The sequence below is a fragment of the Sus scrofa genome, chromosome 1, assembly GCF_054392235.1.
Source record: "Sus scrofa isolate SSC_HxYL_T2T_F1_AM1 chromosome 1, Sscrofa_HxYL_maternal_Yorkshire_Landrace_v2.0, whole genome shotgun sequence".
NCBI classification, from domain to species: domain Eukaryota; kingdom Metazoa; phylum Chordata; class Mammalia; order Artiodactyla; family Suidae; genus Sus; species Sus scrofa.
In genome coordinates, this window is record NC_139383.1 from 289,661,737 (window position 1) to 289,683,433 (window position 21,697).

General features: G+C 50.2%; 1 protein-coding gene across 5 annotated transcripts in view; it reads left to right on the forward strand.

Moving 5' to 3' along the window:
- The window catches only part of CACNA1B (calcium voltage-gated channel subunit alpha1 B), a 197,337-nt gene that overhangs the window by 36,806 nt on the left and 138,834 nt on the right, over positions 1–21,697 (forward strand). For 4 of the 5 annotated variants that reach the window (XM_085002321.1, XM_085002329.1, XM_085002334.1 and 1 more), the window contains exons 7-10: positions 13,820–13,923; positions 16,937–17,052; positions 17,658–17,714; positions 18,675–18,767. In XM_085002321.1, coding sequence (XP_084858447.1) covers positions 13,820–13,923; positions 16,937–17,052; positions 17,658–17,714; positions 18,675–18,767 — 370 coding nt within the window. The remainder of the gene's footprint in view (positions 1–13,819; positions 13,924–16,936; positions 17,053–17,657; positions 17,715–18,674; positions 18,768–21,697) is intronic. The other variant, XM_085002325.1, reaches the window with a different exon arrangement.

Genomic DNA, 21,697 nt, shown 5'->3' on the forward strand with positions numbered 1-21,697 from the left:
AAGGCCACAGAGGCTTCACCCAGCACATGTTCCCATGAGACCCACTGGGTGCTGGGCCCTCTGAGATGCGGTAGGTACAGTGGTGGCAGGAGGTGTTCAGCAAGTAAGGGCCTGGATTGGCAAGGGCAATGGAGGGAACAAAAGAGGAGGGGGGAAGGGGCTGGCGAGTCAGGGGGCATTGGGAGAGCCTGCCTGGTGGGGGCTGGAGCTGGACACGCAGACCCTGGGGAATGGTGCCTCGGAGCCCAGTGAGGTATCAGTGACGGCCTGAGCCGAGAGACAGGGGCCCAGAGCAGGTGGCCAAGGGCTGGTTGGATCTTCTCTCCACACCGAGGGATAACAGGGTCAGCTGTTGGAGGTCAGACAGGATTTTTTTTTAAATTTTTATTTCTTTATATATATATATTTTTTCTACTGCACAGCATGGTGACCCAGTTACACATACATGTATACATTCTTTTTTCTCACATTACGTGTTCCATCATAAGTGACTAGACAGAGTTCCCAGTGCCACACAGCAGGATCCCCTTGCTAATCCATCCCGAAGGCAACATTCTGCATCTATTTACCCCAAGCTCCCAGTCCCTCCCACTCCCTCCCCTTCCTGCTTGGCAACCACAAGTCTATTCTCCAAGTCCATGATTTTCTTTTCTGCGGAAAGTTTCCTTTGTGCCATATATTAGATTCCAGATATAAGTGATATCATATGATATTTGTCTTTCTCTTTCTGACTTACTTTCCTTAGTATGAGAGTCTCTAGTTCCATCCATGTTGATGCAAATGGCATTATTTTGGTTTTTTTTTATGGCTGAGTAATATTCCATTGTGTATATATACCACATTTTCCTAATCCAATCATTTGTCAATGGACATTTGGGTTGTTTCCATGTCTTGGCTGTTGTGAATAGTGCTGCAATGAACATGTGGGTGCATGTGTCTTTTTTAAGGAAAGTTTTGTCTGGATATATGCCCAAGAGTGGGATTGCTGGGTCATATGGTGGTTCTTTGTATAGTTTTCCATAGTGGTTGTACCAGCTTCCATTTCCACCAACAGTGTAGGAGGGTTCCCTTTTCTCCACGCCCTCTCCAGCATTTGTTATTTGCGGACTTATTAATGATGGCCATTCTGACTGATGTGAGGTGGTACCTCATGGATGACATGATAGTGTACATAGAAAACCCTAAGGACTCAACTTAAAAACTACTTGAACTGATCAACAAATTCAGCAAAGTAGCAGGATATAAGATTAACATTCAGAAATCAGTCGCATTTCTGTATACTAACAACGAAATATTAGAAAAGGAATACAGAAATACAGTACCTTTTAAAATTACACCTCAAAAAATCAATACCTGGGAATATACCTGACCAAGGAGGTAAAGGACTTATATGCTGAGAACTCTAAAACATTAATCAAGGAAATTAAAGAAGATGTAAAGAAATGGAAAGATATTCCATGCTCCTGGGTTGGAAAAATTAATATTGTCAAAATGGCCATACTACCCAAAGCCATCTACAGATTCAATGCAATCCCTATCAAATTACCTATGACATTTTTCACAGAACTAGAACAAACCATCCAAAAATTTATATGGAACCACAAAAGACCCAGAATTGTCAAAGCAATCCTGAGGAACAAAAACCAAGCAGGGGACATAACTCTCCCAGACTTCAGGCAATATTACAAAGCCACAGTCATCAAGACAGTGCAGTACTGGTACCAAAACAGACAGACCAATGGAACAGAACAGAGAACCTGGAAATAAACCCAGACACCTACAGTCAATTAATCTTCAACAAAGGAGGCAAGAATATAAAATGGGAAAAAGACAGTCTTTTCAGCAAGTGTTGCTGGGAAACCTGGACAGCTGCATGCAAATCAGTGAAACTAGAACACACCCTCACACCATGCACAAAAATAAACTCACAGTGGCTGAAAGACTTAAATGTAAGACAAGACACCATCAAACTCCTAGAAGAGAACAGAGGCAAAACATGCTCTGACATCAACCAGACAGGATTTTTGAAGAGGATTCTTTGGCAAAGCAGCCTAACCCCTCACCTCCAACCCAGTGATGCAGGGGGCGTGCATAGCCCCTCAGACATATGCTGCTTGAGTGGCAGCTTAAGCCATGGGGCCAGGGACCGCGAGGGCAGAGCTGTTGGCTCCGCAGGGGGGCAGAGGGCAGTGGGTGTGAGCCAGGGGACTGAACAGCCAGGCCCTTTGAACTTCTGACTGGAGGGAATGACAGGGTCTCAACAGGGACCGACCACGACCACGGAAACTCTGGCGCTGGTGGCGGGCGGGTCCTCTGACGAGAGGAGAGACGGCTTGTCTGGGTTTGGAAGAGTGGAGCCAGATGGGGTCCTGGAAGCACCCACAGAAGCGCCCTGTGAGGGCTGAGTCAGCAGTGGACTCCTGCCAGGCCTGGAGAGCCGGGAGCATCTCAGGACAGCGAGCAGGGTGCCGGGAAGAACTTGCCTCCCCCCCACCCCGCCCTTGAGCTCGAGGTGGGGGGAGGAGCAGTGCTGGGGGGGCGGGGAGGGCGGGGGGGGGCCAGGCGCGTCCCCTCCCCTGAGAGTGGCCAGCTGCGGCGGCCGGCCTAGGGACCGCAGTCTCGGGCAGCACGTCAGTCGCTTGTCTTGCCGCCCGGGCCTGGACACCTAATTCCTGAATGAGACTGTGTTCTCTGCTTGAAGTGCCTGCAGAACTTTCTATTAGCCAGAGTTATCCGCGAGGTCACAGGCCTCATCCAGATTTTCTTCCTGGAGGACGACTGTGTTCAAAGGGACAGTCGGGAGCAAATCATTGGGTTTGCATGTGTTCACTGTTACAGGTTCATAAAGATCCGAGACGGGTGTTGAGACGCGTTCAGGCGGGGACAGACTAGTGTTTAATACTCACGCGTGAAGTTGAATGGCAGCTGCTTTGTCTCCGGTTTGGGGTTGTTATGACTGAAGTTGCTGTACACATCTGTGCACGCGTGTCTGTGCACGTGTGAGTTTTCAGTTCTCTGAGGTACGCGCTCACGAGGGCCGTGTCTGGGTTGCATAGTCCTGGCATGTTTAGTTCTTCAAGAAACGGAGCTCTTCCGGAGGCCTGCCGTCTTCTGCATTCTCACCAAGAGTGAGAGGAATCTAGTCTTTCTGCCTGTTCGCTCGTATTTGGTGTTTTATTTTTTATTTTTATTTTTATTTTTTGTCTTTTTGCCATTTCTTGGGCCACTCCTGTGGCATATGGAGGTTCCCAGGCTAGAGGTCGAATCGGAGCTGTAGCCGCTGGCCTACACCAGAGCCACAGCAACGCAGGATCTGAGCCGTGTCTGCGACCTACACCACAGCTCATGGCAATGCTGGATCCTTAACCCACTGAGGGAGGGCAGGGACTGAACCTGCAACCTCATGGTTCCTAGTCGGATTTGTTAACCACTGCGCCATGATGGGAACTCCTCGTATTTGGTGTTTTTAACTTTAGCCATCCTGAGCGTGGGCAGAGGTGTCTCATTGGGGTTTTCACCTGCACTTCCTAATGCCTGACGACACTAAACATCTCTTCATGCTTATTTGCCACTCGTGTACCTTCTTCAGGGAAGTATCTTCCTGTATCTTTTGCTCGTGGTCTGAATTGGACTGTAGAGTGTTTATATATTCTGGATACTGGTTCAGATGTGTGGTTTGCAAATATTTTCTCCTAGTCAGCAGCTTGTCTTTTCATGCTCGTCACCTGGTCTGTGAAAGAATAAGCATTTTTAATTTTGAGAAAGTCCAGTTTATCAATTTTACCTTTTGTGGATTAGGCTTTTGGTGTCAGATCTGGGAACTGTGTGCCAGTCCTCAGTCCTGGAGATTTTCCTCCTTTATTTTTGTCCCAAAAGTTTTGTTATTTTACATGTCAATCTGTGGTCTGTCTTGGGTTAATTTTTGTATAAAGAGTGAGGGTTTCGGTTAGCGTCTCTTTCCCTCCCTCCCTCCCCTCCCTTTGATCTTTCTTTGGCCTTTGGACGTCCAGGTGGCCTGGCAACACTTGTTGAAAGGCTGTGTTTCCTCCGCTGAATTGCTCTGCACCTTGCCCGGAAGTCCGCTGGGCAGGTTTGCGCAGGTCTGTTTCTGAGCCAGCGCTGGATGTGTCTCTCCCTCGGCCAAGACCACACAGTCCTCTTTGCTGCAGCTGTGGAGTAAATCTTCCAAGTGGGTGGACCGCCCTCCCGTTCTGTTCAGTTCGGGGGAATTGACGTCTTCACTGTGCTGCGTCTTCCCCACTTTGTTGACTTTATCATCGAGTGCGAGTCCATCGCGTGGGTCTCCTCCCATCTTTTGTTTATGTTTCATCAGGTGTGAACATGCAGGTGGTTTCCAGTTTGTACGTTATGAATAAGCTGCTGTGAACACTTGCGCACGGATTTTTCTGTGGAATATGCTTTCGTTTCTCTGAGGTATACACTTAGCAGTGGAATTTCTGGAGCATGCGGTAATTCCATATTGAAACTTTGAAGGAGCTGCCAAATTGGTTTCCAAAGTGGTTGCAATATTTTTCATCCCCACTGGGAATATGCAAGTGTTCCAAATTCTCCACATCCTCACCAACACTTGTCTTTTTCATTTTTTTCCTCCTCAGAGCCATACCTGCAGCATGTGGAAGTTCCTGGGTTAGGGGTGGATTGAAATGGCAGCTGCCAGCCTATGCCACAGCCATGCCAGATCCAACCCACAACTGCGACCTATGCCACAGCTTGTGGTAATGTGGGATCCCTGACCCACTGAGCAAGGCCAGCGACTGAACCCACATCCTCACAGAGACTGTTGGGTTCTTAACCTCCTGGGCCGCAGTGGAAACTCCCTATCTTTTTTAACGTTAATCATCCTAGTAAAATTAAAATTTAATTTTCATCAACCAGTGATTCTAGCTTTGATTTTCAGTTCCTTGATGCCTTATGATGTTGGTGCTTATCACCAATTGTGCTCTATCTTCATACGTCTTATGGGCACTTGAAAAGAATGTTTCTAGCATTTATGTAACAGGAGTTCTGTTGTGGCTTAGTGGTAATGAACCCGATTAGCAGCCATGAGGATGTGGGTTCAATCCCTGGCCACAGCGTTGTTGTGGCGGTGGTGCAGGCTGGCAGCTGCAGCTCCAATTCAACCCCTAGCCTGGGGACTTCCTTGTGCTGCGAGTGTGGCCCTAAAAAGCAAAAATAAAGAAATTTAAAAACAAACAACATGTATATGTCTTTGGAGATTTCTGTAAGATTTCTTTATATTTTATGGTCACTAGCCCCTTATCAGATCGTTCAAGCGATCTGCAAATATTTTCTCACATTTACTCTCTTTTCACTTCCTGATGGTGTCATTTAAAGTAAAAAACGTTTTTATTTTGATGAAGTCAAATTTTCTATTTTTCTTTTTACTTTCTCCTCTTGGTGTGACATCTAAGACTCCACTACCTAATCCAAAGTCATGAAAATTTACTCCAGTGTTTTCTACTTTTGACTTTTATATTTGGGCCTGTAATCCATTTTGACTTAATTTTTGTATGTGGTGTGTGGGGTACGGATCCAAGTTCGTTCTTTTGCTTGCGGATGTCCGTCTGTCCGGGCACTGTTTGTCAGGAAAGACCGTCCTTTCCCCGTGAATTATCTTGGCAACCTTGTTAAAAATCAACTGATCCTAAGTGTAAGGGTTTATTTCTAGATCATCAATTCTGTTTCATTGATCAATGGTCTCCTTTTTAGGGGCAAGTTTTAAAATTTCACCTTCCTTCATAGTTGTTGACTGTTTACGTTATATTGGGTGAGCAGTGGTAATTTGTGTTTTGGATAAACTGATCCCTTTCACCCACACTGTCAAATGTATGTCGAGTCGTCTGTGTGCTCCCTCGTTACCCTTCTGACGTCTGCCGGGCGTCGCGAGAGCCCCCGGTTCATTCCTGATGCTGATCATTTGTGTCTTCTTGCTTTGTTTCTCCATCAGTATCGCCAGAGGTATGTCAGTTTAACTGACTTTTTTCAAAGAACGAACTGAAAAAAAATTGGTTTTCTCTGTTGTTTTCATTTTCAGTTTTGTTGACTTTTATCTTTATTGTTTACTTTCTTCTACTTGATTTGAGTTTGTTGTTGTTCTTCCTTTTCTAGCTGCTTGATGTGGAGCTTAGATTATTGATGCGAGGCTTTCCCTCTTTTGTAATGGATGTGTTTTAGTGCTATAAATTTCGCTCTTGGAACTGCTTTAGCTGTGTCCTCCAAATTCGATATGTTGTGTTTTCATTTTCTTTCAGTACCATGTAGTTTTAAATTTCCCTTGAGACTTTCTCTTTGACCCATGGATTTTTATAATTGTTTATTTTGTGTTTGAAAAGTTTCCTGTTATCTTTCTGTTACCTGTCACTGGTTTGATTCCATTATGGTTAGAGAATACACAAAATTTGCATTCTTTTAAATTTGCAGAGTGTGCTTTATGGCTCAGGGTGTGCTCTATCTTCATACGTCTTATGGGCACTTGAAAAGAATGTCTCTAGTGATTTTGTAGCATGTGTATAAATGTCAATTAAATCCTGTTGGTTGATGGTGAGTTCTTTTGCAGCCTTGCTGATTTTCTGTCTAGTTGTCTTATCAATTTTTGAGAGAGATAGTTGAAGTTTCCAACTATAATTGTGTATTTGTCTATTTCTCTGTTCAGTTCTGTCAGTGTTTGCTTCACACGTGTTGTAGCTCATGTGCTATGTATATAAGCATTTAGAATTGCTCTGTCTTCTTGATGGATTGACCCATTTATCGTTATACATGTATCCCCCACGTTCCAAAAGTTCTCTTTTTTTGGCCACACCCATGGCATGCAGAAATTCTTGGGCCAGTGATCGAACCTGAGCCATGGCAGCGACCTGAGCCACAGCAGTGACAATGCTGAATCCTTAGCCCACTGAGCCGCAAGAGAACTCCTCATTCTCTTAGTGCCACTTCACTTTATTGAAAGATCTACATTAGTACCTATTTCCACTAAGCAAACGGAATCTCTGGAGGATTATGCTTTTACGGAAAAAGGTGAAAATAGAAAACAGTGTTTAATGTGTGTTTGCAGAAAGCTGTTTTGGAGGTAGTGCACACCCCAAGCAGCACGCGTGGTACCGCCAAGCTCCTTCCCTGGGAACTACACTCAGCATCTGAGCATCAAGTCAGCATAGCTTTGAATTGTGTCTGTGAGCATCTGTGGTTTTTTGTTTTGGGAGTTCCTGGGTCAGGGATCAGATCTAAGTTGCAGTTGTGACCTATGCTGCAGCTGCTGCAATGCCGGATCCTTTAACCCACCGTGCTGGGCCAGGGTAAATCTGTGTCCTGGCGCTGCAGAGACGCCGCCAATCCCGTTGTGCCACCGTGGTAATTCCGCGTCTGTGTTTTATCTCAGTTTCCTCTTCTTCGTTTGTTAGCTGATGTGTCCTCTGGTGATTGTTTCTTTGCTTTATGCCGTTGTGGCTTTGGAAAGGGTTTCCTACCTGCTTTCAGGTAGTGGGGAACCTGGATATGTTCCTTTGCGTCTCTGGTAAAAATTTTTTTGTTCCGAAGTCTACTTTATCTGATGTTAATATAGCCACTATAGTTTTCATTAAATTAGTGCTTCATGGAGTTCTTCCCCCATTTCTCTTTCAACCTCCTTAAATTTTCACATTTTTTATGATTTTTATTTTTTCCATTTTAGTTGATTTACAGTATTTTGTCACTTTCTACTGTATAGCAAAATGACCCAGCCATATATATATGTATTCTTTTTCTCACATTCTCCTCCATCATGTTCCATCATAAGTGTCTGGGTATAGTTCCCTGTGCTACACAGCAGGATCTCATTGCTTATCCACTCCAAAGGCAGTAGTTTGCATCTATTAACCCCAGACTTCCAGTCTCCCAGTCCATCCCACTCCCCTCCCCTCTTGGTAACCACAAGTCTGTTCTCCAAGTTGATGAGTTTCTTTTCTGTGGAAAGGTTCATTTGTGCCATTTGTTAGATTCTAGATATAAGTGATATCATATGATATTTGTCTTTCTCTTTCTGACTTCCTTTACTATGAGAGTCTCTAGTTCCATCCATGTTGCTGCAAATGGCATTATTTTGTTCTTTTTTATGGCTGAGTAGTATTCCATTGTGTATTTACACCACATCTTCTTCATCCATCATCTGTCAATGGACATTTGGGTTGTTTCCATGTCTTGGCTATGGTGAATAGTGCTGTGGTGAACATGTGGGTGCATGTGTCTTTTTCAAGGAAAGTTTTGTCTGGATATATGCCCAGGAGTGGGATTGCTGGATCATATGGTAGTTCTAAGTATAGTTTTCTAAGGTATGTCCTACACTGTTCTCCAACAGTGTAGGAGGGCTCCCTTTTCTCCACACCCTCTCTAGCATTTGTTATTTGTGGACTTATTAATGATGGCCATTCTGACTGGTGTGAGGTGGTAACTCCTAGTAGTTTTGATTTGCATTTCTCTAATAATCAGTGATGTTGAGCATTTTTTCATGTGGTTGTTGGCCATCTATATATCTTCTTTGGAGAATGTCTATTCAGGTCTTTTACTCATTTTTAAATTGGGTTGTTGGTTTTTTTGCTGTTGAGTTGTATGAGTTGTTTATGTATTTTAGAGATTAAGCCCTTGTCAGTTGCATCGTTTGAAACTGTTTCTCCCATTCCGAAGATTGTCTTTTTGGTCTTTTTTGTGGTTTCCTTTGCTGTGCCAATTTGATTAGGTCCCATTGGTTTATTTTTGCTTTTATTTCTGTTGCTTTTGCTTTTATTCCTGTTGCAATTATTACCTTTGAAGTGAGTTTCTTATAGACAAAACTGGTGGGTCATGTCGTTAAATCTGCTTTGTCAACCTTTGTCTTTTAGTTGGTATATCCAGACCATTTACAGGTAATGTAATTATTGATATGTTAGAACTCACACCTGTCATTTAATTTTTTTGATTTACTGTTTGTTCTGGTTTTGTGTTTGTTTTCTTTTTCCTGCCTTCTTGTGTATTACTTGAACTTTTTAAAGAATTCTATTTTGACTTTTCTAGTATATCTCTGCTTTTAGTGGTTGCTCTACCTTATTCCAGTCTACGGTATCATAATTTTACCAGTTCAAGTGAAGTGTGTACACCTTACCTTCTTTATATCTCTTTATCCTCCCCTATTTGTGATACATTTAAACATTTCCTCTACATATGTTTAGAACCACATCATAGTGTATTATAGTTTTTGCTTCCGTGGGTTCAACATAATTTAGGAAATTCAAAAGTATAAAGAAAATCTACCCCCTTTTTTATTCTTTTGGTTGTTCTCAATTCCTTTCTAATGGTTAACAGTTCTTTTTAAAATCATTTTTTCTTTTCTGCTTAAAAACTTTTCACTAGTCATTCTTTTAGGGTGGATTTTCTGTGACAAATTCTCTTAGTTTCCCTAGGCTTTTTTTTTTTTTTTTTTTTTTTTGGCTTTTTAGGGCTGTACCCATGGCATACAGGAGGTTCCCAGGCTAGGGGTCAAATTGGAGCCTCAGCTGCTGGACACAGCCACAGCCACAGCCACAGCCACAGCAATGCCAGATCCAAGCCTCGTCTGTCATCTGCTCTGCAGCTTACGGCAACACTTGATCCTTCACCCACTGAGTGGGGCCAGGGGTTGAACTTGTGTCCTCATGGATACTAGTTGGGATTTTTACTGCTGAGCCGCAAAAGTAACTCCATTTTCCCTATTTTTTATTATGAGGATGTCTTGATAGTCCCTTCATTCCTGAAGGGTATTTTTTTATAGGTGTAGGTACCTGGGTTGACAATTTTTTTTCTCTTAGCCCCTGAAAAATATTACGCCACTTCATCTGGCCCCCATAGTTTATGATGAGAAATCTTTTGAATTGTCCCCCCCCCATTAGTAAGGTGTCATTTTTCTCTTGCTACCTCTAATAATTTTAATTTGTCTTTAGTTTTCCTTAGTTTGACAATGAAATATCTTATAGATCTCTTTGGGTTTATTCTGTTTGGAATTCACTCAGCTTCTTGAATCTGTAGGTTTGAGTCTCTTACCAAATTTGGGAATTTGTCACCCATATTTCTTCAAATACTGTTCAGTGTTCTGTGTTTTCTTCTGTCCTCTGCTACTCCAATACATGTATGTTAAATATTTTGTCATAGTCCTACAGATTCTTGAGGCTCTGCTCTATTTTTTCTTGTTTGATTTTTGTTTTTTAAGTCTATTTTTTCTCTGCTTATTAGATTGAGTAATTTCCATTGTTCTCTGTTACCACTTACCAATTCTTTCCTCTGTCCCTCTTATTCTATTTTTGTGCATTTCTATTGAGATTTTTATTTATTTATTTTTTTGTCTTTTTTTTTTTTTTTTTTTTTTTTTTTTTTTGCTATTTCTTTGGCCGCTCCCATGGCATATGGAGGTTCCCAGGCTAGGGGTCGAATCAGAGCCATAGCCACCAGCCTACGCCAGAGCCACAGCAACGCGGGATCCGAGCCGTGTCTGCGACCTACACCACAGCTCACGGCAACGCCAGATCGTTAACCCACTGAGCAAGGCCAGGGACCGAACCCGCAACCTCATGGTTCCTAGTCGGATTTGTTAACCACTGTGCCACGACGGGAACTCTGAGATTTTTATTTTGATTGTTGTATTTTTCAGTTCAGAATTTTCCATTTGGTTCTTCTTTGTATCTTTTATTTGATGATACTCTTCCTTTATTGAGACTTTCTGTTTTTTCATGTGTTTCACATGTGTGTACAATTACACTCTGAAGCATTTTTATGATGGCTGCTTTAAAACCTTTGTCAGAAACTTCCGTCATCTCTGTCATCTTAGTGTTGGCAATGTGTGTTTCAGTCAGGGTTCTCCAGAGACACAGAACCAAGGATGTGTGTGTGTGTGTGTGTGTGTGTGTGTGAGAGAGAGAGAGAGAGAGAGAGAGAGGGAGAGAGATGTATTATTAGGAATTGACTTATGTGATTGTGAGAGCTGGTGGGTACAAATCTGCAGCAACCTTAGCCTGGCAGGCTCAAGACCCAGGAGAAGCTGTGGTACAGCTCCAGCCTGGAAACCAGAAGGTGGAGACCAATAGAGTCACTAGTGCAGATAAAGTCTGAACTCGCGACTAGAGAATTTTCTATTACTTGAAAGAGGACACGTTTTCATTCTGTTTAGGCCTTCAACTGCTCGGATGATGCCCATCACATTATAGAGAGCAATCTGCTTTACTTTATCAATTGAAATGTTAGTTTCAGGAGTTCCCGTCATGGCGCAGTGGTTAACGAATCCGACTAGGAACCATGAGGTTGCGGGTTTGGTCCCTGCCCTTGCTCAGTGGGTTAACGATCCGGCGTTGCCGTGAGCTGTGGTGTAGGTTGCAGACGCGGCTCGGATCCCGCGTTGCTGTGGCTCTGGCATAGGCTGGTGGCTACAGCTCCGATTCAACCCCTAGCCTGGGAACCTCCATATGCCGCGGGAGCGGCCCAAGAAATAGCAACAACAACAACAACAACAACAACAACAACAACAACAAGAAATGTTAGTTTCATCCAAAAACACACTTGCAGAAACACCCAGAATGATGTTTGGCTAGATATCTGGGCACCTCATGGCACAGTCAAGTTGATACATGAAATTAACCATCACGCATAGCATCTGTTGACTGTGGTTTTTTTTCATTCAGTTTGTACTCGTCCTGGTTCTTGGTATGGCAAATGAGTGTTAGCTGAAAACTGGACATTTTTGGTCTTATGTCATGGGACTGTGGAGCTCTTTTAAACCCTCTGTTTTAGCTGGTTTCTTCTGCTCAGGGGAAGCTGGGGTTGCTGCCTTGCTACTGCTTGGTGGGAATAGAAGCCTGGTTTCCCCCCTGGCCTCTGCTGACACATTGTGGGGGCCTTTTCCTTACTGGGTGGGGTGGCAGTTCTGGCTCCCCTCTGTGCTTCCAGGGTACTTCCCCGGCTGGGAGGGTTAGGTGTGCCTGCTTCTGCTCTCCATGTGGCCCCTGCACTCTGGGGTGGGGGTGTCTTGTCCCTGGGTGGTGGGGAAGGTCTGACTTCCCCTAGGCTGCTCTGGCAGCACTTCCATGGGAGGGGTGGTGTGCCTCGTTGCTGCCGTGTTGGTGTGGAAGCCGCCGTGTCTCCACTCACACCCAGGGTGAGCTGGGCTGGGGGCATCGTTAACCATCTGTCCCACCTCCTTGCCTGTCCTTCTCTGACACCCATGTGGCTAGGTTGTGGGTAGCTTGGTTATCGTGTTACATTCTGGGGAAGGTAGGCTCTCTCCTGGGTCTTTGCTGGTGGGATGGAGGTGGCCCCCCCCATTTTTTCTGCTGGGTTTGGCTGGAGTAGTGCAGTTACTGTCTGTTATGGTGGGCAGCTGCCTTCCTCACCCTTGGTTAGAGAGGGAGAGAGAGTGCTGCTTTTTGTCCATGTCTGTTGGCATTTCCAGGTTTTAGGCTTTAAAATCTCCATGTCTGGGATATGCAAGGCAAAAACAAAAAGCACAGGGAACTCACCATGGGTCCCCAGTTCCCAGCTGGTCTGCTTTCTTATCTCTGCTCTTCAGACTCTTCTGTGAAACATGCATTTACTCTTGATGAAAGGTCCCGGATATTAACTGTGCTCAGTGAGAGAAACAGGGAAGAGTCTGCCCGTCCGTCTCCCCCTGAGTGCAAGTCCTTGTTTGTTGTCTTGCTTGTTAAGACGAGAGTAGCGTGCCTTGGCTGCGGATGGCAATGATCCTTTTGGGGGAAATTGCAGGAGCCACACCCTCCAGCAGGTGCACGGGGCTGGGCTGCAGCAGCAGGTGCGCTCCTTCCTCGCAGAGGAAGCAGGTTTGGACGAGGTGCTACAGGGCGGTTGGTGGCTTTGGTGGGCATTGTAGCCCGCAGGTCAGAGCTGCACCTGGGTCTGGCAGAGGTGTGTTCGGAGAATGGGGGCAGCACCTCGGGTCTGGAGTCTGAGGGTCGTTTCAGTCAGGGCTTGGCAGCCAGCCCGGAATCAGTGTCCAGGGCACCCAGGACTTCAGGGGTCGAGTCTGGAGGGCAGGAAGCCAACAGCAGCACTGGAGGTCGGCCCAGCCTCGGGGCAGCTCCAGGCTGGCCTCCTGCCTCTGTCCTGCTCAGGGCCCTGGCCCTTGGCTTGTGAGCTCCCCCTGCAGAGAGGAGCAGAGGGGCCAGTGGGTCGCCCCCCTCCCCCCGCCCCAACACCCACCCCTGTGTGAAGAAGGAGGCTCTCTGCCCTTCTTAGCCCTGAAAACAAAACAACAATGGAAATGAACTGGGTTCAGAGGGACTTACCCTTTGGTGGGCAGAGCCGGAAACATCAGAAGGTGCGGGGAGCTGGCCCTCCCTGCATCCTGTGAGACCGCACCACCGCGCCCAGTCTGTCTCAGGCCCAGCTGTTCCTGGGAACGTGTGGGCTTGCTGTTGGTCTGGGGAGTGTGCGGCATGGGGCCCGCTGCCTCCGAGCTGGGGAAGCTGCAGGAGACAGGAGGCCAGGCCTAGGCCTTGGGGCCTGTGCTTCTCACAGGAGGAGGGGCTTTGGGGCTGCCGGGTGAGGAGCAGCCTGGGAGAGGAGGGGCGTCCTGGCGGGGCCCGCACGCAGCCCTCGGGCTCCCTAGGACCGCTCCTCGGCTTGTCAGCATCGCTGGGCCGTGGCCTTGGGGAGTCCCAGCCCCGGAGGGGTCCGTGGGGCAACCGCAGGCCCCCCGCCCCTCAGCCTGGCTTCCTCGTCCGGACCCCCACCGGGGCTCTCTGGCTGTTTGCGAAGGGCCACAGCCAGGGCTCTGTCTTGCCCACCCGTCCTCCTCCTCTCCTCTTGCTTCCAGACCAACGACGCGGCTGGCAATGCCTGGAACTGGCTGTACTTCATCCCTCTCATCATCATCGGCTCCTTCTTCATGCTCAACCTGGTGCTGGGCGTGCTCTCCGGGTAAGAGGCTGCGCGGGCTGCGGGCTGCCCCCTGCGCTCTGGGGCCAGGGGGGTGGGCGGCGGAGCTGGACACGGCAGGTCTGGGGACGAGGCGGGCCCGCCTGGCCCCGAGGCTGGCCCCGCATGGTGGTCACGCCCGGCCTCCTGAGCTCCAGCCAGCCTTTCCTTTGTGCCGCCGTTCCGACCTCTGCCTTGACCTCTGCGTGTGGGCGCGGGGCCGCTGCTGCACGGGCAGGCGGGGCGGAGCTGCCCTGAGCCAGCAGCAGCGACCAGCCCTCCCACCCCAGCCCGGACACCTGGCCTGCCCCTCCTCTCCTGTCGCCTCTCTTTGCTGACCTCTGGGAGGGGACAAGGTGGGTGCAGGGCTGGGGTCCCCTGGGGAAAGGTGCTTCTGACCCTCACTGGGAACAAGATGTGGAACATGGGCCTGTCCTGCCTGGGGCCTGAGGAAGTGCCGTTTGCTTAGGGGAGCAACTGGGCTGGTATTTGGGCTTCCTGCCATTCTGCAGGGCTGAGGACGCTGTGCTGGGATGGATGTAGAGGGCATCTGCCTGGCCTGTCCCCTCCCCGTCCCCGTAACTCCCTGGGTGTCAGATTTCTGTTCAGGCAGGAGGAGATGTTTCCATCCTGCCCCCCCTACAGATTCCTGCTCTGGCCCAAGGCTCCTAAGGTGGGCTGGGGACCATACTGGGGGACCCAAGGGGCAGCCATTAGTCTAGAAAGGGACAGCCCCAGTGAGAACAGTGGCTGGGCCCAGGGGCACTCTGTACTCTGGCGTGGGTGCTCAGCCTTGACCCTTTGCTGTGAGGGTGTGACTGTCACTACTGTGTCTTTCTTTTTCTTTTTTTTTTTGTCTTTTTGCCATTTCTTGGGCTGCTCCCGCGGCACGTGGAGGATCCCAGGCTAGGGGTCTAATTGGAGCTGTAGCCGCCAGCCTATGCCAGAGCCACAGCAACATGGGATCCAAGCCGCGTCTGCAACCTACACCACAGCTCACGGCAACGTCGGATTGTTAACCCACTGAGCAAGGGCAGGGATTAAACCCGCAACCTCATGGTTGCTACTCGGATTCGTTAACCACTGCGCCACGACGGGAACCCCAGTACTGTGTCTTTCTAAGCACCTCCACAGGGACCAGGCAAGCCCATAGCACAGGGGACAGCTGAGAACTCCTCGTCGGTGGGGGGGTTGCCTGGTATGAGCTGAGATGGGGAAGCCAAGGGAGGCCTGGGCTCAGAGAAGGCTCCTGGGGGGAAGGGGCGTTCAGCTGAGGCCCCAAGGGGGCCGGGAGGGAGGAGGGTCTCCCAGGTGGAACCACTGGGGTGGAGGTACAGAGGGTGTGGTGCCTGTGCTGCAGGGATGCTCGGAGCTGGAGCCACATGCAGTGGCCTGTGAGGAGAGGGGCTCTGTGCTGGCGGAATAGGGAGTTCTGCTCAGGAGGCCAGAGCACCTGACTCTGGGGTAGCAGTAGAGGCTCAGGGGGAGGGCTCCTAGCCCTCCTCCCACCTGTGTGCATCCTGGCCTTGGGACAGGGTGATACAGGGTGAGTCTCTTAAGCAGTCTCAGCAGAGCCCTCCCTCCGCAGCCAGGTCCAGCAGAGGGCCCAGGGCCCTCTTCCAGCTCTGGGCAGGTGGCACTGGCATGGCCCCTCAGGCCAGTGGTCAGCACCCAGCCTGTGAGTTGTGTGCTGAGCACACTCCAAGGCAGCGGCGATTGGATGCCGCTGCTCAGCCTGGACTGGGGAGAGCTCGCTTCGTGGGACCTGGCCCTGTCTCGGCTCTACCGTGTCTGGAGGAGAGCTGCTGGTGGGGCCGGCCTGGAGCTGGTTCGGCCTTGCTTTTTATGTCCTGGGCTTTCATCCTCCCCGCATCCCCAAGAAGCAGAATCAGTGGTTCCTCCTGGGGCCCTTCTTCCTGGTGAGAGCTGGAGCCTGGTGAGCCGCGGCTGCCTGGCAGCTGAGCCTTGGTTCCTGCAGCGAGTTTCTGCTGGCGGCTCTCTGATCGACTCTGGAGGGTTGTCACACCCTCCCCCTGCCCTCAAGTGTGGCTGAGGGGGCTAGCCTCGGGGGCCCTGTGTTCCTGTAGATTTAGGGCTTGGGAGGCGCGTGAGATCCAGGCAGGAGCCGTCTCTTCTCATTGTCGGGGTTGCAGCAGCTCAGGCCCTGATGGCTATTGGTCACAGGCTTGGAGCCCGTCCTGGTCAAGGCCAAGCTCTCCCTCTCACCCTGTTGTGTGACGGGGGTCTGGCCTACCAGGCCCACCCATTCTGCCAAGCCCAGAAGCTGCTTCTCCTGAGGGAGCAGCAGCCACTTGGCTGAGAATAGGCTTTGCTGTTTTGCTGTGGGGGTTGCACCTGCCCGCCTTTGGGGACCTGGGTCAAGCCTGAGCTAAGGCGCGTGCATGTGTGCTCTTGTGCCCGTGTGTGGGAGTGGCTTCCTTCTGGCCCTTTGCACCTAAGAGCTTGGCTGGGAGGCCGTGGCTGTGGCCTCCTGTGTGTATCCTGAGCCTCGGAGCTTTGGGCAGAGGGCTCCCTAACTCCTGAATGCCTTCCTGTTGCCTCTGGCTGGCCCGGAGCCAACCCCTTCTCCCCTGCTCTGCCTGTGTTCTTCCTCCTTCTAGCAATGGCTCTGGGTGTACAGCAGCAGAAGAAAGAAAGAGGGAGTCGCTCTGGAGGTTCTTGTCCAGGACTCCCTGTAGCATCACTGTCTGCATGACAGGGCCTGGCACTTAGAGGGGGCCTGCTCTAGGCAGGGGTGATGTGCCATTGCTCCCCGCTCCGGAGCGCCCCCTCCGAGCTGCCGGAGCCTGAGGAGGGAGGGTTATCCTGGGCCTTTGAAGGGCTCAGGTGAGAAGAGGCCAGGGTGGAGGGAACCACTGGGAGGGGTGGCCCTTGGCCTACACCTCCTGTCCCAGCCTTTTCGTGGTTCCCTGTGCCTCTGGCTGCACACCGGGGAGGCCTGTGAGCTGCTCACGTGCACCTGTCCTGCTTCTGGGTCTGGCCTTGCCCGTTTCAGAGAGTTTGCCAAGGAGCGTGAGCGGGTGGAGAACCGCCGGGCCTTCCTGAAGCTCCGCCGGCAGCAGCAGATTGAGCGGGAGCTCAACGGGTACCTGGAATGGATCTTCAAGGCTGGTGAGGACAGGGCCTGTGCAGAGCTCCCGGCTGTCCTTTGCCGGCTCCCTCTCCCCAGTCCCCTCTGGCCCTGGCGTGGGTGAGACCACAGCAGGAGAGTGGAGCTGTTCTGAGCCAGCTTAGGAGTGTGTGTGTGGGGGTCTCCCTCAGCTCAGCCAGGATCCTGGCACCAGACTGCCCAGCCAAGTGCGGTTTCTGCCTGAGCCCCTTCCACAGCCTGGCTCTGGGCTCCGTCAAGCCTGGAGTTTCTGCCTCCTTCCCCAGTCCAGGCCAGTGCTCTGGGGGCGCCCACTCGGGCCTGGTGGCCTTGCACAGGGTCCTTCCCAGTGGTGAGCTTGTCCTGTGGGTGGGCTGCTCTCGGGCAGGGTGGTCTGGGAGTGGGAGCAAGCCAGGCCCTCGCCCAGGGCACTGCTGTGGGCGCCTCCAGGACCCTGTCCTGGTAGGAAAAGCTCAGCTGTGGGCCCCAGCGGCTTCTGGAAGGTGAGGGCTGAGAGGCAGGGTCTTACTGGCAGGGGGCGCCTCCGAGCTGCCGTGTGCTGGGGGGTGAGCCCTGGTCAGGAGTGGGGACAGGAAGGCTTCGGCCTGAGGCTGTGTCTCCTTCGCAGAGGAAGTCATGCTGGCCGAGGAGGACAAGAATGCTGAGGAGAAGTCCCCTCTGGATGGTAGGTGACCGCAGTCGGCACCCTTTGCCTCACAGAGGGCTTCGCGGGCCCGAGAGGCAGGGACGCGTGTGCTCGCTTGCGTGTGCTGCGTGCTGGACTCTTCCGTGCCGGGGCCCGCACCTCAGCCACACGGACATGGTCCTGGGCAGAGGCCGTGCTGGAGGAGGCCCCGCAACGGTCGGCTGCACGCTTTTGGGAGCTGTGCGCCCTGGACCCGGGCGGGTGTAGCTGGCAATGGGCTCAGCCTGGGGTCAAAGGAGCTGTGCCAGCACGACCCAAGAGCTGTCGTCCAGTGCGGCCGCTGCCACGTGGCTGGGCACGTTTACGCGTGTGCGTGAAAGTGAAACAGAAGTGAAAGTTCAGCTTCTCAGTCTCACTCAGCCCATCTCAGGTCATCACAACAAGTTCTGTGGGACAGTGCTGCTTCTAGAAGCTTTTAAACTGACCGACCAAACCAAACCGTATCTGTCCCCAGGACTCAGGGTGATGCTGCCCCCAGATTGCAGGGGAGAGACTCCTGGAACAGCCGGGGGCCACGGGCGCAGGGATGAGAGCCAGCACGGCTGGGCCTGCAGTGGCCTCAGCTGGGCCCTCTGTGGCCTTGGCCTGATCGCTCTGGGCTCACCTGGCCTTAGAGTGGGGCTCCTGGGGCAGCCGCTGCAGCCCGGCCCTGCCCACGCGGACCTCTCCTGGGCTCCATGGTAGCCAGGCCTTCCCCACCGGCATCGTCGTGGAGAGACGGCCAAGCAGAACCCAGCCTCGGATCCCTTGTTCTTTTGCTCTGAGGACCAAGAGGGGCCTGCGGGGCCAGGAGCTGTCCCGCCGGCCCTTGGCTTCAGCCTCAGGAAGGGAGGTCAGGGAGGGCTGCCGTGCGGGTTCCGAGGAGGGCGGACAGCCCAGCCCCGAGACAGCTCAGCTGGGCCCAGGCTCAAGCCGCCCTCTTGGACCTTTTGTTTAAAGCAGTGTTGAAGAGGGCGGCTGCCAAGAGGAGCCGAAGCGACCTGATCCACGCAGAGGAGGGAGAGGACCGCTTTGCAGACCTCTGTGCCGTGGGTGAGTCCTGGGGCCTCCTGGCTCCGTGGGCCCGTGGCGGTGCCCTCCCTGTCGCCAGGCTTCCCCGTCCTCCTTCCCCACTGCCCACCCTCCCAGGTAAGCCAGCCCAAAGCCGCGTCTGCGGCCTGCAGTGTACCTCGCGGCAACCTGGATCCTTAACTCCCCGAGTGAGGCCAGGGATTGAACCCGCATCCTCACTGGCACTATGTTGGGTTCTTAACCTGCTGAGCCACAATGGGAACTCCCTTAGACCTTTTTTTAAATGGCTGTTTCCCATTTGAATTTGGATTTTGGTGACTCTTCATGTATTCTTACATTTTTCTATTGGATTGTGTTTATTAATGAGAGACCAGTGTCTGTTGTGGATCTGAATTCTACTAAATTTTTTTCTCAAATGTATCATGGGAGTGTTGTATTTAAATAGTTCCCTCTATTCCTGTTTTACTTAGGGCTTTTATTTTGATTTTGTGAAATGAATCGGAGAGTTTAAAAAAATATTTCTATAGGTCATAATACATTTTGATGGCTCTACCCACGGCACATGAAAGTTCCTGGGCCAGGAATTGAATCTGAGCTGCAGCTACAACCTATAGCTGGGGCAATGCCGGCTCCTTCAACCACTGCCCCAGGCTGGAGGGTCAAACCTGCACCTCTGCCTCGACCTGAGCCACTTCAGTCAGATTCTTAATCTGTGCTGCTGCAGGAACTCCTGGAATAATTGAAATCACACCTAAATTATCTATCTGTTCTTTAAAGGTGAGATAAAACACGACCACATCTAGTTAATAAAAAGAACTTGGACCAGTTTCAGAAATGATGCTTTGTTAGGAAATCTTGCATTTTGTTGTCATTCAAACTTGTTTCTATAGAACTGTATGTGGCGTTCTCTTATATTCTTTTAATCTCTCCCGTGTTCGGTCGTTTGCTGGTCCATTCCCTCCACACGTATTTGTTAAGTGGCCAGATGTGCCAGGAGCTGCCCAAGGCATGGGGAACAGCACCAAACTTGACACAAAGCCTTTCATCTTTTGGAGTTTCCGTTCCAGCCCTGTGTGTGAAACAGGAGAAAAGTAGAGGAGAGGGCGGTGCTTGAGGGCCTGGGGGTGTTGGAGTCGTGTATGGAACGGCCACAGAAGGCTTTGAGTAAAAACCAAGTCAGCCCAAGGGGTACCTGCAGACAGAGCACCCCCGGGACAGGTGAGAGGTCCTTGTTGGGGGCGGGGGTGGGGGGGAGTAGGGCCTGGTGAGGACTCCGTAGCCAGGCCGGTTTGCAGAGGGGAGGTTTGCAGAAGGAAGGAGGCTGAGGAGAGGCAGAAGCAGGACCAGGTGGAGGCCACTGTGGAGGCCCCGCGGATGGCGGCTTGGATCCAGAGGTGGCAGCCACAGTGTTAGGTGGTTGGATTCTAGATGCCTCTTGAGGACAAGCCCCAGGATTTGCTGACCATTCGGGCGTGAGTGTGGCAAGGAGTCGTCAAGGATGGCTCTGCAGGAAGTATCTGCAGAGTAGCCCTGCCTGGAGAACAGGACGCCAAGCGGGGTGCTCTGGTGACAGTGTCCAGAATTCAGTGCGGACATGCCGAGGTGGCGCTTGGTGTTGGTGATGCAGTGGAGGGGCGGGCGGGCCCTTGGTTTTGGCGTTTAAGCTGCGGAAGGTGTTGAAAGCTCGGAGGCTGGGACTGGTTTTGCTTCTTTCTGGTCGTTGGTGTGTTTACCTGCTTTCTCTCTGTTTCCTTAATTAGAATCATGAGGTATGAGTTAATGAGCATTTAAAATAAACATATTTTAGATTTCCTATCTTCCTTTTTTTGTTTTCAATTTTATTATTATTTCTTATCTTTGTTAGGTTTGTATTTAATTTAATTGCATGATGATTAGAAAATGTGCCAGGTATCTCCACACTTAGAAGTTTTTTTAAAAAGTTTCATTGACCTAAACCTAAAAGTTTATGTTCTGTTTTTGAGAGGTATCAGTTTCTATGTGTATCTCTCAGAAGCAGCTTTATTGATTGTATTTTCCAGTTCTTTATGTCTTTGGGTTTTATCTACCAGATCTGTTCAATTCTGAAAGAGCTGTTTTGAACATTCCCACTTCACTTATTTTTTTTTATTATTTCTCTTATATTTTCTTTTTTTCTTAAATTTTTTTTTTTTTTTGTCTTTTTGTCTTTTTGTCTTTTAGGGCTGCACCCATGGCATATGGAGGTTCCCAGGCTAGGAGTCTAATCAGAGCTGTTGCTGCTGGCCTGCACCACAGCCACTGCAACACCAGATCCAAGCCGAGTCAGTGACCTACACCACAGCTCATGGCAACGCCGGATCCTTAACCCACTGAGCAAGGCCAGGGATTGAACCCGAAACCTCGTGGTTCCTAGTTGGGTTTGTTTCCACTGTGCCACGACGGGAACTCCTTAAATTTTTTGTGTGTGTGATAAGGACACACCATGGGATCCATTCTCCTAAATCTCAAGCCCACAGTAGATTTTTGTGATTGCAGGTGCAACACCTTGCAGCAGTTCTTCAGAGCTCATGCATCTTACTTAACTTGAGTCTCTGTTCTGTTCACCAGCAATGCCCCATCTTCCGCCCAGCAGCCCCTAGTAACCACCATCCCAAGATTTGGTTTTGTGAATTTCACTATTTTTGGGGTGGGGGTGCTTTTTAGGGCCACACTCATATGGAGTGGCATATGGAGGTTCCCAGGCTAGGGGTCAAGTCGGAGCTGTAGCTGCCGGCCTACACCACAGCTCACGGCAACACCAGATCCTTAACCCACTGAGCGAGGCCAGGGATCGAACCCACAACCTCATGGTTCCTAGTCGGATTTGTTTCCGCTGAGCCACGATGGGAACCCTGAATTTCAGTATTTTAGAAACCTCATGGAGGTGTAATCAGGCATGAAGCATTTGTTTTTCTGAGTGTAACTGGTTTCAC